Source organism: Aquarana catesbeiana, linkage group LG01 (assembly GCF_042186555.1).
Source record: "Aquarana catesbeiana isolate 2022-GZ linkage group LG01, ASM4218655v1, whole genome shotgun sequence".
Taxonomy (NCBI): Eukaryota; Metazoa; Chordata; class Amphibia; order Anura; family Ranidae; genus Aquarana; species Aquarana catesbeiana.
Genome location: NC_133324.1, coordinates 952,431,993 through 952,448,432, shown reverse-complemented (window position 1 = coordinate 952,448,432; position 16,440 = coordinate 952,431,993). Strand labels below are relative to the sequence as shown.

Here is a 16,440-nt window from a genome sequence, read left to right as displayed (position 1 = left end):
TATGGTGCTAGTTCCACTGGGTTTGTACACCAAATTTGGGATTCCTAGCACTAAGTGACCCCGAGATACGGGGCCCCAAAGTCGGTCAACTGTGTCCATCTGCAGTAATGTCATTTCGGGACCCTTTGTGTTCAGAGACCCCAAATTTTGGCTGCAGCTAGGGGGCATCTAGGAACCCTTAACTACTGAGTTTGAAGTTTGGGGGACCTATGGCTGCAAATGGGCACAGTGAGGCTGCAAATGGGCATTGTTGACCCTCTTTTCCACTTACAGTAGCTGTGCATTTCTCACCCTCGTCTTATACTCGGGTCAATAAGTTTTTCAGGCTTGAATGGAGGAGAATATTTGGATGCCGCACACTGGATGTAGTCAAAAAACTTCACTTTATTGAAAAAATGGGATCATCAAAACAACAAGACTGTCATGCAGAAAGTACAGGTAAGCTGACGCGTTTCGCACTCAGGACTGAGTGCTTACTCATAGCTCTGAGTAAGCACTCAGCCCTGAGTGCGAAACGCGTCAGCTTACCTGTACTTTCTGCATGACAGTCTTGTTGTTTTGATGATCCCATTTTTTCAATAAAGTGAAGTTTTTTGACTACATCCAGTGTGCGGCATCCAAATCTTCTCCTCCATTCAAGCCTGCTTTGCCTAGCATTCAGCCAGCACTTGGAGCTCTTCTGCTCTGAAACTTCTACTTACACCTGGGTCAGTGTCAGCCTGAGCGGTGGAAACACTTTCTTTGCTTGTCTGCATCTCAATAAGTTTTTCCCATTTTTTTGTGGTAAATTAGGGCCTCGACTTATACTCGGAACGACTTATACTCGAGTATATACGGTACTCAATTTATAGGTATTATTGTTAGACTTATAACCTTTTATATCTGGGTTGTGCAGTATTGCTGTAGCTAAGGGTTCAAGCCCTAATGCGAATAATAAGGGAGATAGGGGACAACCCTGTCTCGTTCCTCTGCCTAGTCTGAAAAAGTCTGAATTACAGCCTGGTAATCTAATCCTAGTAGATGGGTTCAGAACTAAGTCAAGGAAATCCCAGGATACACTATCGAATGCTTTATTGATATCGAGACTAAGAAGTAAAACAGATTTGGAGTTGATATTTGCGTCTTATATTATGTTAGTGACTAATCTAATGTTGTCTGTAAATTGTCGCCCTGGTATGAAACCTGATTGGTAGGGGGAGATTAGTGAGGGAATTATTAATGCAAGTCTTTTGGCTAATAGTCTACAGAATATCTTAAGGCCATTGTTTATTACAGAAATTGGTCTGTAGTTTTGTGGCAATGTGTGGTCTTTGTTTGGTTTTTGGGATAAGAGACATATTTGCAAGAAGCATTTCTTCTGGGAACTGTTCTCCTTCTGGTAAGCGGCAGTATTTCTCAGTGGTGGAGGAGATTCTCATATTGCACTTGTCACTTCGGTGTGAACCTTCACTACTCATCACTGTGGACTTACCTTCACTATTGGATTTTCTGATGCTTACTCATACAGACTCTGTTTATTTATGGACTGATTCTTATGGATTTTTGTCATTTTAATTTTTATTTTATTTACCTTTGCCACTTGCACATCTGGTGCACAATCACGATATGGGTTGTTAGATACACCAATTTCAATTTTTGGATATTTTCATGCATTAATATTCATTTATGATATGGGTTGTTTGATATTCACGTTCAATTTTTTTGCTTTTCATTTTTGTATTATTCATTGATTAGCGCGACTTTTTGCTCTATCTTTACATGTGTTTGGTGTAGTATAACACTTTTAGTCGCAGCTCTTTTTTATGTTTCTATTTATAGCGCAGAATTTTTTTATATCTCCTTTAAGAATGTTGTTATATAATTTTGCTAAATTTGGTGTTAATAATTGTTGATATTGTTTATAAAAGAATGAGGTGAATCCACCTGGGCCCAGGGCTGAGTTTTTTTTAGGGGATTTTATTATATGATGTATTTCCTCCTCTGTGCATGGGGCGTTTAAAGCATCTATTTGTGTTTGGGTTAGCTTTGGGAAAGGGATTTTCTCCAACCAGGACATTGCTGTGGGCGGGATCGATGAGTTAGGGGCTGAAAGTAGGTCAGAGTAGAATTTTTTAAAAATAGATAATATTTCTTGTGGATGAGTGACTAGTTGGTTTGAGTTATTTTTAAGTTTATATACATGGGTGGGCTTTATAGATTGGTTAATATTGTGAGCAAACATTGACGAATATGCATTACTAGACAGGAAAAAATTTGCTTTTGACCATCTAAGGGACTTTTTTGCTTTATATGTGAGTAATGAGTCTAATTCATTACGTTTTGGGGATATTAATAAATATATGTTTGGGTAGTGCCTGTTGGTATGAATTTTGTATAGGTTGTGAAGATCTTTGGTAAGGGTATGAATTTTTTCCCATTTTAGTTTATTACATCTTGCTGCTCTTTTGATGAGAAGGCCTCTCAAAACAGCCTTATGTGCTAACCATAATGAAGTTGGAGAGATCTCTGGGGTAGAATTTAGATTGAACTAGTCTTTTATTTCTAAAGCGATCTCCTGGTTGTGTATGGGGTCTGTTAGAATTGATTCGTTAATTCTCCGTGAATATGGAGTAGAAGTGAGGCCTATAAATTGAGTGTTAAACGTTGTGATTTGATGGTCTGACCAAGCACATGGGTGTATTGAGGCATCGTGGGAATTGATAAGGATTATTGGAGTGCAAAAAATGTAATCAATACGTGAGTATGAATCGTGTGGGTGAGAGTAAAAGGTATACTCACGAGCACCTAAATTCAATGATCTCCATGTATCAATTAGTTGTAAACTATTTATGTGCATTATGGTTGTTTTTGAAAATGTTTTGGAATTTTGATTTTGTTTGCTGCGGTCTAAGTTACGTTGGCAGGCCGATCTAAAATCACCACCTAAAATAATATGTGGTGAGTGGTATTGTTGTAGTATATTAAAGAAATTTGTGAAAAAAGTAGTTTGTGAATCATTTGGTGCATATACATTAGCAATTGTTAGTTCTCTACCGGATAACATTCCTTTTATGATGATGTACCTACTATCTTGATCCTTGTAAACCTGTTAAACCTCCAATGGAAAAGAGTGGTGGACAGGGGTGTTGCTAGGTCTACAAAAGATCTGGGGCTAGAGCCCATAGCAGCGTAGTAAAGAAAGTCATACGCTTGGGCGGGCATACAGATGTATATACAGTAATATACGTGTGTGTGTGTATATATATCCCCAGAGAGCCCCCCACTTACATCAGGGTCCCCAGAGAGCCCCCCTCACATCAGGGTCCCTAGAGATCCCCCCCTTACATCAGGGTCCCCCAGAGAGCCTCCCCCTTGTATCAGGGTCCCCAGAGAGCCCCCCACTTACAACAGGGTTCCCAGAGAGTCCCACTTACATTAGGGTCCCCAGAGAGCCCCCCTCTTACATCAGGGTCCCCAGAGAGCCTCCCCCTTGCATCAGGGTCCCCAGAGACCCCCCCCACTAACATCAGGGTCCCCAGAGACCCCCCCCACTAACATCAGGGTCCCCAGAGAGCCTCCCCTCCCCTTGGGGACCCCTGCAGAGACTCGGGGCTATGGACTCCAGATTCGGGGCTATAGCCCCAAAAGCCACCCCCTAGCGACGCCACTGGTGGTGGATAAAAATTGCCACACCTTTTGTTTTGGAGGTGGATGTGGTATAAAAGGATTTATTAAAAGTTTTATGGAAATATGTGGGGTGTCCATCTTTCATGAAATGTGTTTCTTGTAACAATAATACTTTCGTTTTTTATATTGAAAAAAGCTTTTTTTCCTATTGTGTGGTGAATTAAATCCTTGGACATTGTGAGATAAGATTGTTATAGACATGTGGTTAGACAAAATTTTGGGGGTTCATCAGGAAGTAATAAGGTTTGATAAAATAAGGGAAATATGGTGTATAATTGACCAATTGTATTAGAGATAGATACGGTAAAACAGGCGTACGAGGATTTAATCCAGTGAATAATCTTTACAATCAAGTGAAGCTTGAGGCATAACAAAAAAATTGTACCATAATTTTTCTGTATAGTGTCGAAAAGGGACATAACATTAATTAAGAGTAAACCAAATTTGTAGTGAACAAACTGTATGGGGTTGGAAAGAGGGTAATTTTCCAACCGACCGAGAAAGTTAAATCGAACCATCGAATTTAAACTCAATCTTTGAGTATGAGACAAAATTTTTGCGTCTAAAAAGAGATAACATTAATAAGAACATAAAAAGATACATCAATAATCTTTTAGGAAAAATAGAAAACATTTCTCTAGTGAGAAAATATGTAGAGACTGAGAGGGGATCAATCATGTCGGCATAGGCGGGACGCCACCTCTGATGTCATAGAAAAGTATAACTGTGCAGCTTATATCTAGTATACTAGAGTTTAAAGACGGTGTAAATGTATCTATTATTAAAGCGGGGGTTCACCCACACCGCCAAAAAAAAAAAAATATTAAAAGCCAGCAGCTACAAATACTGCAGCTGCTGACTTTTAATACATGGCCACTTACCTGTCCCAGGGTCCAGCGATGTCGGCAGGGGACGCGGATGAATCGCTCGGTTCTCGGCAGCTGCCGCCGCCATCCTAGGTGAGGGAATCAGGAAGTGAAGCGTTGCGGCTTCACTTCCCGGTTCCCTACTGCGCATGCGCGAGTCGCGCTGCGCGTCCCAAGTGGTCCCCGCTCTCTCCTGGGAGCTGTGTGTTCCCAGGAGACAGCGCGGTGGGGACGAGAAGAGGCATAGACTCCCATGGGAGTCTATGCCGGAAGTGGGTGCAAATACCTGTCTTAGACAGGTATCTGCACCCCCCTCCCCCCTGAAAGGTGCCAAATGTGACACCGGAGGGGGGGAGGGTTCCGAAAAGCGGAAGTTCCATTTTTGTGTGGAACTCCGCTTTAATAACTGTGCAAAAGGAAGCTAAGAAAAAAAACAAACTAAAAATAGATCTAAAAGTCTAGTGATGTTGAAGAGCACACACATACAGATCAAACTTTAGATCTATTGTACGGTTGTTTACTAATACGTAGTGAATAATATGCATTACTACTACCATACCAGAGAATGAAGCGTGTAATTGTAGTATTAACTGTTATACCCAATAGGTATATTGATCTACTGATGGCCAGGCCAAACTGTTGATTAGTTTAAGAGATGCAAACCCTGTTGCTGCATGGGCGCATGTCTAGTGAGGATTGTGAGAAGCATACCTGTAAGAGAGCAAAAGGTGTCTATGGTCTGGTACTTTTCATTGGTATGCCTTTCCAATATATGCCACAAGATGGCACTGTTGTGGTATGGTATAATATATTAAAAAAACTGCATTGAGACTAATAAAAGCCTGTGTAGAGAAAACGGAAAATTTATATCAAATACTTACTGTAATTTTCCTTTCCTGACAGACTCCATGGCAGCCTACGTATGGGTTAATCCCGCCTCTCATACCTCATAGGACCCCACTCCCATAAATCTTTGCAACTAGACAGAGACCGTGTTCCGTAACTTAGCCTACTCCAGCAAATGGGAGGGAACTCCTGCTGCCATGGAGTCCATCAGGAAAGGAAAATTACGGTAAGTATTTGATAGAAATTTTCGGTTTTCCTGACAGACTCCATGGCAGCCTACGTATGGGAAATAACTAGCCATACACGCCCGGGTGGGCAATTGCTGGTTAAAGAAAAGAAGGTTTAATTGGCACCATTAACACATAATACGTGCAAACCAAAATTCACCGAAGACAAGGAAGCCGGTTCTACACAATAGTGCGTCATAAAGGTGTTAATTGATGACCATGAGGCCTCTTTACAGATCACTTCCGGAGATACATCCCGGGATGCTGCCCACGATGTAGAAACGCTCCTGGTAGAATGAGCGGTCACTGCCTCCGTAGGAGCCAAACCCTTATAGGGCGTACACACGGTCGGACTTTGTTCGGACATTCCGACAACAAAATCCTAGGATTTTTTCCGACGGATGTTGGCTCAAACTTGTTTTGTCTACACACGGTCGCACAAAGTTGTCGGAAAATCCGATCGTTCTAAACGCGGTGACGAAAAACACGTACGTCGGGACTATAAACGGGGCACTTTGTCCGTCGGATTTGTGTACACACGATCGGAATTTCCGACAACGGATTTTGTTGTCAGAAAATTTTATCTCCTGCTCTCCAACTTTGTGTGTCGGAAAATCCGATGGAAAATGTCCGATGGAGCCCACACACGGTTGGAATTTCTGACAACACGCTCCGATCGGACATTTTCCATCGGAAAATCCGACCGTGTGTACGGGGCATAAGACTTGTAAGTCCACTGAATGGCCTGAACAATCCATGCTGCAATGGTTCTAGAGGAAGCACGCTTTCCCTTGTTTTTACCGTGGAAGAGGACAAACAGGTGATCAGATTGGCGAAAAGAAGCTGTGGCTTCCAAGTATTGCTTTAGAACTTCTCCGACATCTAGAGGATGAATATTAGAGTCCTCAGAAGACTTGAACGTAGGAAAAACAATTTCCTGATTTTCATGGAAGACAGTTGTTACTTTGGGATTTGAACCTAACATAGGAATCAGGACCACTCGATCAGGGAAGAACGTAAGGAATGGTTCTTTGAATCCTAAGGAACTAATTTCGGAAACTCCCTTAGCCGATGTTATGGCTACTAAAAAGACCACTTTGAGGGAAAGTTCCCTAATAGATGACTGGTCCACATGACGTATTTCTCTTCCTGCGAAGAAGTCCAGGACAAGAGGAAGATCCCATTTAGAAAATCTTGGTCTCCTTTGAGGTCTAAGTCTTATTGCTCCCCTGAAGAACTGTCTAGTAAGGGGGTGCCTGGCCCATGATACACCTGTGAAGGCGGAGATTGCCGAAACTTGGACTCGTAAGGAGCTAACTGATAAAGACAGGTCCAGGCCTGTCTGCAGAAAACCCAGAATATCCTGTATCTTTGGGTCAATACAGGAACCATTAGTGGAGGCCACATAGTCTGACCAAATTCTTTGATAGACTCTGTTGGTGCCCGCTCTTCTGGCATTCAACAATGTAGCAATCGCTGAACTTGGACATCCTAGTGCTTCCAGCCTTCCCTCCTCAACCACCAAGCCATCAGATGGAGATGAGATGGGCATGGGTGAAGAGACGTTCCTTGCGACAGGAGATCTGATCTGGACGGGAGAGGGACCGGATCCTGTTAACTGAGCTGAACCAGGAGAGGAAACCATGGCCTGTTGGGCCAGAAAGGAACAATCTCCACCACTTCGACTTCTTCCCATCTGAGCCTCGATAGAAATCGGAGAATGACTGATACCGGGGGAAAGGCATAGGCCTTGTGGAATCTCCACTGGTCCGTCAGGGCATCCACTCCGAAGGCTTGGGGACAACGACACCTCGTGTAATATTTCTGCAGTTTGGAGTTGCAAGGGGATGCAAACAGATCTATTTCCGGCATCGTTTCCAGAGCCAAGACCCAGTTGAACACTTCGGTGTGGAGAGACCATTCGTTGTTGTCCAGGGTGACCCTTGAAAGGAAGTCCGCTTGGACATTCTGAATTCCGGGGAGATAAACAGCCGATAAATTCGTCAAATTCGCCTGGGCCCAGGACATGATCGGACTTACTTCTTTCAGTAAAGAGAGACTGCGGGTGCCGCCCTGCCTCTTGATGTAAGACACTGCAGTCGTATCCAGTCTCAGGAGGACTGAGGCCCCTGATGTCAGGTGGGAAAAGGCTTGAAGCGCACTGAAGGCAGCTCGAAGCTCCAGGATATTCGAGACTATCCCTTGGGATGGGAAGTCCCATCTGCCTTGGGCTACCTCCGTCAGACAGAGAGCGCCCTAACCTCTGTTGCTTGCATCCGTTGTCACCGTGATCCAGGAGACAGGTGCTATGGAATGGCAATTGAGAAGATTCTTCCATTGCAGCCACCAGGGGAGGCTCTCCCGCATGGAGGTGGTTACCCGTACAAGATGGTCTCGGGACCCTGGATCCCACTGTTGGAGAAACCTCTTCTGAAAGGGCCGCATCTTCCATTGTGCCCACCTCACCATGGGGGCTGTGGCTACCATGGTGCCGATTATCTTTAGACATTGCGAGGCTCTGAGAAGAGGTGATGATAATGCTAGATGAGTTCTTTCCCGAATTACCGGAATTTTCTCCAGAGGCAGAGAGATGGTGCTCTCCACGGTGTTGAATTGGGTTCCAAGGAATATTAGAGACTGCGATGGATCTAGATGACTCTTCTCCTTGTTCAACAGCCAACCGAACTCTGTTAGGGTAGAGATGACCTGATTTCGATGTGTCAACAGCTGACCCCTGTCTTGTGAAAGCAGAAGTAGGCCGTCCAAATAATGGTGTAACCGGATACCTTTGACCCTGATTAACGCTACCACAGCCAATAAGAGCTTTGAAAACACTCGAGGCGATGTTGTAAGCCCGAACGGGAGACATGTGAATTGGAGATGCCTCAGATCTACTGCGAATTGGAGATACACCTGGAATTCCTTTGCAATCGGCACATAAAAGTAGGCATCTTTCAGGTCTATGGAGACAAGCCAATCTCCCGGTTGTATCGTCTGGCGTATTGTTAGCAGAGTCTCCATCTTGAATTTTTCCTTCTTGATGAAGGAGTTCAGATAAGTCAAGTCGATTACCGGCCTCCAGGACCCATTCTTTTTGAGGACCATGAAAAGGGGGGAGTACACCCCTAGAAATCTCTCTTCTGTTGGAACTTGAATGGCGGCCCCTTGGGCTACTAGTGAATCCGTATATGACAGAAGAACCTGTTTCTTCTCTTCTAAGTGTGGAAGAGCTGCAGGAACAAACCGGTGTGTGGGTGGACTGCTGAACACCCACGTATGACCTGAAAAGACCGTTTTGACGGTCCAGAAATCCCGAATCGAGGCTGCCCAGACATGCTGGAAACAGAGTAAACAAGCCCCGACTCACTCCGTCTGGACAGGCTCTATATCAAAAGGACTTCGCAGCCTCACGTCCCCCAGAAGAGGCTGAGTTTGAGGACTTCTGCGCTGAAGGTTGATTTCTCCTCCAGTTTTTTCTGAAATCACGGCCAGGTCTGTAGCGGCGTGCATCCCTCGCACGCTCCTGATCTTGTCTGGGATAAGTTTTTCTCTGACCAAAGGGACGGCGATCCTGGGGTAAGAACCCTGATTTTCCCCCTGTAGCACGGGTAATGGCAGAATCCAGTTTATTCCCAAAGAGGGAGGAACCCTCAAAGGGAATTTTACACCATGCCTGTTTAGAGGCAGGATCCGCAACCCACGGGCGCAACCACAAGGTGCGCTTTGCCGTTACTGAAGAAAGCATGACACGTGCCACAAGGCGGATAATATCAAGGGATGCTTCCCCCAGAAAGGCTGATGCCAGCTTCAGCTCATGTACTGGTGAGTTCTTGAGCAACTCCTCAGGGATCTTTCCCAATACTGCATCCATATCATCCGTCCATGCTTCCATAGCTTTAGACAAAGCTGCAAGATCCAGGGCTGGTTTACAAGCCATGCCTGCCGTAATATAAATGCGTTTGAGGTCAGTGTCGATCTTCCTCTCCAAACCATCTTTAAAAGAAACGGTGTCTTCCAGAGGAAGCGTGACATGTTTCACTAACCTCATTAAAGCCGCATCAATGAGGGGTGCAGCTTCCAGATGCTTTACCTCCTCACTTTTGAATGGGTACATTTTCGCTATCTTGGAAATCAGCGAGTTCTTCCTCTCAACTTTACTCCATTCATCTGAAATAATTTCCCCAAGTTCACCCAGGAAGGGGAAATTTGGGCGTTCTTTCCTGAGCTGTTTGAAGTACTTCCTCTGCTTAGAGGGTCCTTCTACTGGCTCCTCCCATCTCAATGCGTCTTTAACCGCTTTAACCATCTGTGGAATCAAGGAAAAATCAAAGCCTGTACTGGAGTCTTCCACATCCGCTTCGCTGTCCGAGGAACCACTCAAGGAGAGACTTCGTCGAGAGGGAACTGGAATCTCAGGGTCAACCCTGTCAGGAACTGGTGGTGGAGCAGCAGGAGGGCTGGATGTACGAACGGGATCTGTCCTGTTCAAAGACTCTTGAACCACTCTTCTAACCAGAGCCTCCACCTGTTGGTCTCCAGCTCCTCGATCTTTAACAGCTCGAGCATAGCATAACTCACAGAGAGATTTACCCTCTGGGACCTGAGCTCTACATCCCCAGCATGCTTTCTTATCAGAGCGGCTGGAATGGCGGTGAGAATGACGACTAGACGTGGACCGCCTGGAGGATGATCTAGGACGTCTAGAGCTTGACGTAGAGTGACGGTTTTGTGATCTAGATTTGTCACTAGCTTCGGGTGCCGAAGAACGGTGTTCAGACCTAGAAGGGCTGAGGGAAAAAACAGAGTTAACATGCACCTGATAATAAAACCCAAAACAAAAACAGGCAGAGGGAAAATTAATTCCATCCTACCTGCAGAGTAAGGGTTGGCCACTGGGGGGGCGGTGACACATCCATAGCAAATAAATGACCAGAAAGACACTGAAAGCAATCAAGACAGCATATAAGAAACTGATGGTTTAGCAGTTAGGAAAAAACCATAGGCAGGCCGTGCAGCATAACTCCTACCTTGAACAGCCAAGATATGTGCACGGGGAATCAGCTGCTGAAGCATGAAAAGCATTCCAAGGAATAGCTGAATCTGACAGCTATTTGAATCTGCCGCCCATGATGATGTCATCGCGCTCACAGCGAACCTACGCTGTGTTCAACGCCACCCCATAGACACCGCGCGCATGCGCGACCGCCGCCATCTTGCCCGGACCGCGCACGCGCAACCAAGCCTCGATTTCAATTGCGGCTCGCGCATGCGCAGAAGGGCTAAGAAGCGGCGAACTGGAACGCAGATGCGTCCCAGCCGCCATGACCAGGAAGAGAACGGAGCTAGAGGGGACAAACAACAAACAAACACAGCTGCCATGTAAAAGAAAACAATATACATTACCACCACCGATTCGATCCGGCCTGGGACTGGGAGCCATTGCTCATACTGCACGACCAGGGCATTTTAATGAAAGGGCCTCCCGCTAATAGCTGGGACGAATGGCCATGTTGCCGCTTGCCTGCCAATGGCTGGCTATTAAGCTCTTCAAGGCATTGCATTAACTGCCCACGTCCACCCTGCTAATAGCTAAGGTAAATGGACTCCAGAAAAGGACACCGCCAGAACCATCATCTTCGCGTGCAAACCACCAGGACTGGACCGACAATATCTTAAGGTAAGACTACCTTGGTCCTAGGAGGAGGACAAAAAAGGAACGGTCTCTGTCTAGTTGCAAAGATTTATGGGAGTGGGGTCCTATGTGGTAGGAGAGGCGGGATTAACCCATACGTAGGCTGCCATGGATTCTGTCAGGAAAGATATTTAAGGCTTCTAGTGCCATGTTACGACAGTAGATGTCAGTGTAGTACCATTATTCAGATGAGCTTAGAAAGTCCATCTGAATATACTTGCCTCATTATGAAATTATATATTGAATTAATACAGAATTACCATTAGTTATTCATAGATGTATGTGATTGCAAGGCCTCGATAATTAGTAAGGGTGAGTAGGCACATACCAGTTAGGTAATAAACTGTATATAATAGTAAAATATAAAAATAAAAATTAATACAAAAAAAAAAAAATAAGTAAAATTAAATAAGATTACATGTATCAATATTCACACATCTGCATAAATATGGAAGCAGATACACAAATGACTTATAATGAGCAGTGTATTGAGGGAGAAAAAAAACAACACAAAAAACACAAGAAAAAAATAAAAAATAAAAAAAAAGAAAATAAAAAATTAAAATAATTGTCTTCCTGTTAAAGCTTAATGGCGCGACGCTGGAGCTGATGCCCATGGCCGGCGGCCACGATATCCACCGGCCACCCGCGATCGCTCCACAGAGAGCCAGAACGGGGATCTGTGTATGTAAACAAACAGATCCCCGTTCTGACAGGGGAGTGGAGAGAGATCTTCTGTTCCCAGCAATCTCTCTCTCCTCCTCCAGTCAGTCCCCTCCCCCCCACAGTTAGAAACACCTCCCTAGGGAACATTTAACCTCTTGATCGCCCCCTTTCCTGCCAGTGAAATTTATACAGTAATCAGTGGCTATTTTTAGCTCTTATTTTGTAGACGCTATAACTTTTGCGCAAACCAATCAATATACGCTTATTTTTTTACCAAAAAATGTAATTGTAAATGTAATTATGTGGCAGAATATATATCAGCCTAAACTGATGAAGAAATTTTGATTTTGATTTTTTTTTGGGGGGGATATTTATTATAGCAAAAAGTAAAAAATATTGGTTTTTTTTTTTTTGCAAGATTGTCACTCTGTATTTGTTTATAGCGCAAAATATAAACATTGCAGAGGTGATCAAATACCACCAAAAGAAAGCTCTATTTGTGGGAAAAAAAGGACATACATTTTGTTTGTGTACAAGGTCGCATGACCGCGCAATTGTCAAAGTGACGCAGTGCCGTGTCGCAAAAAATGGCCCGGTCAGGCTGTGGGTAAATCCTTCCGGTCTTTAAGTGGTTAAAAAAAAAATCAGAAAAAAAGAAACAATTATGATAAAAAAGAAAAAAAAGAAAAAAAAAAATTAAAAAATGTATTCATTTTGTTTTGTTTTTTTGTTTACATACTGTCACCAGTCAGTGTCCCTGATAACCGACACACCAGTCATATGATAAAGCTGTACTGCACTGGTGACAAGTGGTGTAAGTTAAAAAAAAAAAGTCTTCATTTTCCAAAAAATTCTGACAAAAAAAAAACCTCGCAATGCCTCTTACTAAATACCTTGGACAGTCTACTTTCCAAAAGGTGTCATTTAGGGGATATTCGTACTTTCCTGGCGATTTCAGACCTCAAGAAATTAGCTATATATCGTATATCCCATAGTTTGTGGACTCTATAACTTTCCTACAGACTAAATTATATACACTGATTTGGGTTTTTTTCACCAAAGAAATGTAGCAGAATACATTTTGACCTAAATTTATGAGGAAAGATTGTTTATTTGCACAATTTTATATTTTAAGCTGGTCATAGATGGATTGAAATTCAGCCAGTTCAGCAGGATCCAACTATGGCCGTTGCCACTCAATAGTAGTGAACCCAACAATCGACAATAGCAATAACTGAGAGGGTTCCTACATCCTCCTTGCACGTGTGGATGGGGGAATTCGTTCATCAGCCTTAATGGCTGATCAAAAAAAAAAAAACCCAAAGCATCTATGGCCAGCCTTGGAAAACACTGAAGCTTGAAGCAGTCGGTCTGACAATCTCCAATGTTCTTACCTTGACCAAGGGCCAAGATTAGCACCATGCCAAGAGCTACGAGGGCGAGGAGTTTCAGAGGAGACATCGCTCTGGGTCGGAAGAGATTCAATATAATGTTTCTCTACTCTTCTGGAAGAATTTGATATTTTATCTGTGTCTGGAGTAGACCCACCCTATAAGATTTTTGTCCCCAGGCCAAAAGGTGGGGAGTTGAAACTTAGAAAAGAGACAGCAGGAACAGACCAAGTCTCAAGTCTGCCCCTTTTTAACCTTTTTTTTGCACAGATCTACAGTCAGGTCCATAAATATTGGGACATCGACACAATTCTAATCTTCTTGGCTATATACACCACCACAATGGATTTGAAATGAAACAAGATGTACTTTAACTGCAGACTTTCAGCTTTAATTTGAGGGTATTTACATCCAAATCAGGTGAACGGTGTAGGAATTACAACAGTTTATATACGTGCCTCCCACTTTTTAAGGGACCAAAAGTAATGGGACAGATTAACAATCATCCATCAAACTTTCACTTTTTAATACTTGGTTGCAAATCCTTTGCAGTCAATTACAGCCTGAAGTCTGGAACGCATAGACATCACCGGACGCTGGGTTTCATCCCTGGTGATGCTCTGCCAGGCCTCTACTGCAACTGTCTTCAGTTCCTGCTTGTTCTTGGGGCATTTTCCCTTCAGTTTTGTCTTCAGTAAGTGAAATGCATGCTCAATCGGATTTAGGTCAGGTGATTGACTTGGCCATTGCATAACATTCCACTTCTTTCCCTTAAAGAACTCTTTGGTTGCTTTCGCAGTATGCTTCGGGTCATTGTTCATCTGCACTGTGAAGAGCCGTCCAATGAGTTCTGAAGCATTTTGCTGAATATGAGCAGATAATATTGCCCGAAACACTTCAGAATTCATTCTGCTGCTTTTGTCAGCAGTCACATCATCAATAAATATAAGAGAACCAGTTCCACTGGGAGCCATACATGCCCACGCCATGACACTACCACCACCATGCTTCACTGATGAGGTGGTATGCTTTGGATCATGAGCAGTTCCTTTCCTTCTCCATACTCTTCTCTTCCCATCACTCTGGTACAAGTTGATCTTGGTCTCATCTGTCCATAGGATGTTGTTCCAGAACTGTGAAGACCTTTTTTAGATGTTGTTTGGCAAACTCAAATCTGGCCTTCCTGTTTTTGAGGCTTACCAATGGTTTACATCTTGTGGTGAACCCTCTGTATTCACTCTGGCGAAGTCTTCTCTTGATTGTTGACTTTGACACACATTGTTGTGAAGGGTGTTTTCTTCACCAGGGAAAGAATTCTTCGGTCATCCACCACAGTTGTTTTCAGTGGTCTTCCGGGTCTTTTGGTGTTGCTGAGCTCATCGGTGCATTCTTTCTTTTTAAGGATGTTTCAAACAGTTGATTTGGCCACACCTAATGTTTTTGCTATCTCTCTGATGGGTTTGTTTTGTTTTTTCAGCCTAATGATGGCTTGCTTCACTGATAGTGACAGCTCTTTGGATCTCATGTTGAGAGTTGACAGCAACAGATTCCAAATGCAAATAGCACACTTGAAATGAACTCTGGACCTTTTATCTGCTCCTTGTAAATGGGATAATGAGGAAATAACAAACACCTGGCCATGGAACAGCTGAGCAGCCTATTGCCCCATTACTTTTGGTCCCTTAAAAAGTGGGAGGCACATATATAAACACTGTTGTAATTCCTGCACTGTTCACCTGATTTGGATGTAAATACCCTCAAATTAAAGCTGAAAGTCTGCAGTTAAAGCACATCTTGTTTCATTTCAAATCCATTGTGGTGGTGTATAGAGCCAAAAAGATTAGAATTGTGTCAATGTCCCAATATTTATGGACCTGACTGTATGTTCATCCTGAACGTGGTTAAATTCACTTTTGATGACTGACTCAGTATTTCTACTGGAAGTCTGTTCCAAGCATCAACTACTATTTCGGTAAAATGTGAGGGCAAAAGTGGGCATACTTTTTTTATTAACTTACATGAGTCGTAAGTGGTGACTCTTCTTCTTTTCCATTGCAGGTAAATAATGGATTCCAAACATGTAGGCAGGGGCAGTCTACTTTCTCCACTGCAGGTGGCGCTCATCAGCAGTGGCCCTGTACCTGGACAGGAAGTCAAGAGGAACATAGTTTCTCTATGGTTTCCTGGGTCACTGGGGAAGAAATCCGGTTGTCTGCTGCCGCTCCATGTGATTCTGGTAGCCATTTTAGGCCCTGGTTCAGGCTTGGTGTTCTTTATGCGTGTGGGTAGTGTAGAAAAAGTCAAGAGGAACACAGTTCCTCTGTGGTTTTTTGGGTCACTGGAGTAGCAATCTGATTGGATGTTGCCCCCCACCCCCCCATGTGACTCTGGCAGCCATTTTGGGTCAGGCACAGCCTATTTAAGGCTTGGTAGAGTAGAGATAGGTACCACATTGGTTAGGGACAGTACTAGCGGTAGAGAAAGGATCCTGATGAGCAAGGAAATTGTAGGGTCGGACCTCCTCTGGACACCTTCCTCCTTAGGCAAGACCACCAGGCCACATTCTGCCCTGTTAACAGGCAATGACAACCCAGCTGAAACCTGTTCTCTTCACATTGCTGGAAGCCATGAGTGCACCCAGTTGGGCGGCCTTCCACCGGGTTTGTTGTGAACTGTTGCTGCATTACTTCAATAACATTTTTCTTTTGCACCTGTCAGTGTGAATTATTGCCGCTGCACCATTCTACACCCCACCTATAAGCATCATTGAGTTGGGGTGCAGGTTGTCCAACATTCACAGAAGGCTACAGAATGTTATGGAGATGACAGCAATGACAAAAGTCACTGATGAGACCGTGCTCTTTTCAATGGTGTCATCTCCAAGCGCTAGATGGTGAGGGTGGCCTCTTGCACAATTCCCATGCAAGTGCCCCTGGAAGTTTTGGTACAAGGGCTGCTATGGTAACAGCAGGTGCCAGAAAGCGAAAACTGAAGACTTGGACTTGGAAGCGCCGGTGTCAGGTAAGCGTAAAGAAAGCGGTGAGGGAATTCACCAAGTCCAGTAGAGAGCAGAGCCAGATCACAAG

At 43.9% G+C, this 16,440-nt stretch overlaps 1 protein-coding gene across 1 annotated transcript in view; it reads right to left on the bottom strand.

Moving 5' to 3' along the window:
* Positions 1-13,519, bottom strand: part of LOC141121844 (C-C motif chemokine 21a-like) — a 43,720-nt gene extending 30,201 nt beyond the window's left edge. The window contains exon 1 of the mRNA XM_073611594.1: positions 13,358-13,519. Coding sequence (XP_073467695.1) covers positions 13,358-13,424 — 67 coding nt within the window. The 5' untranslated portion in view covers positions 13,425-13,519. The remainder of the gene's footprint in view (positions 1-13,357) is intronic.
* Between the last annotated feature and the right edge of the window lie 2,921 nt (positions 13,520-16,440).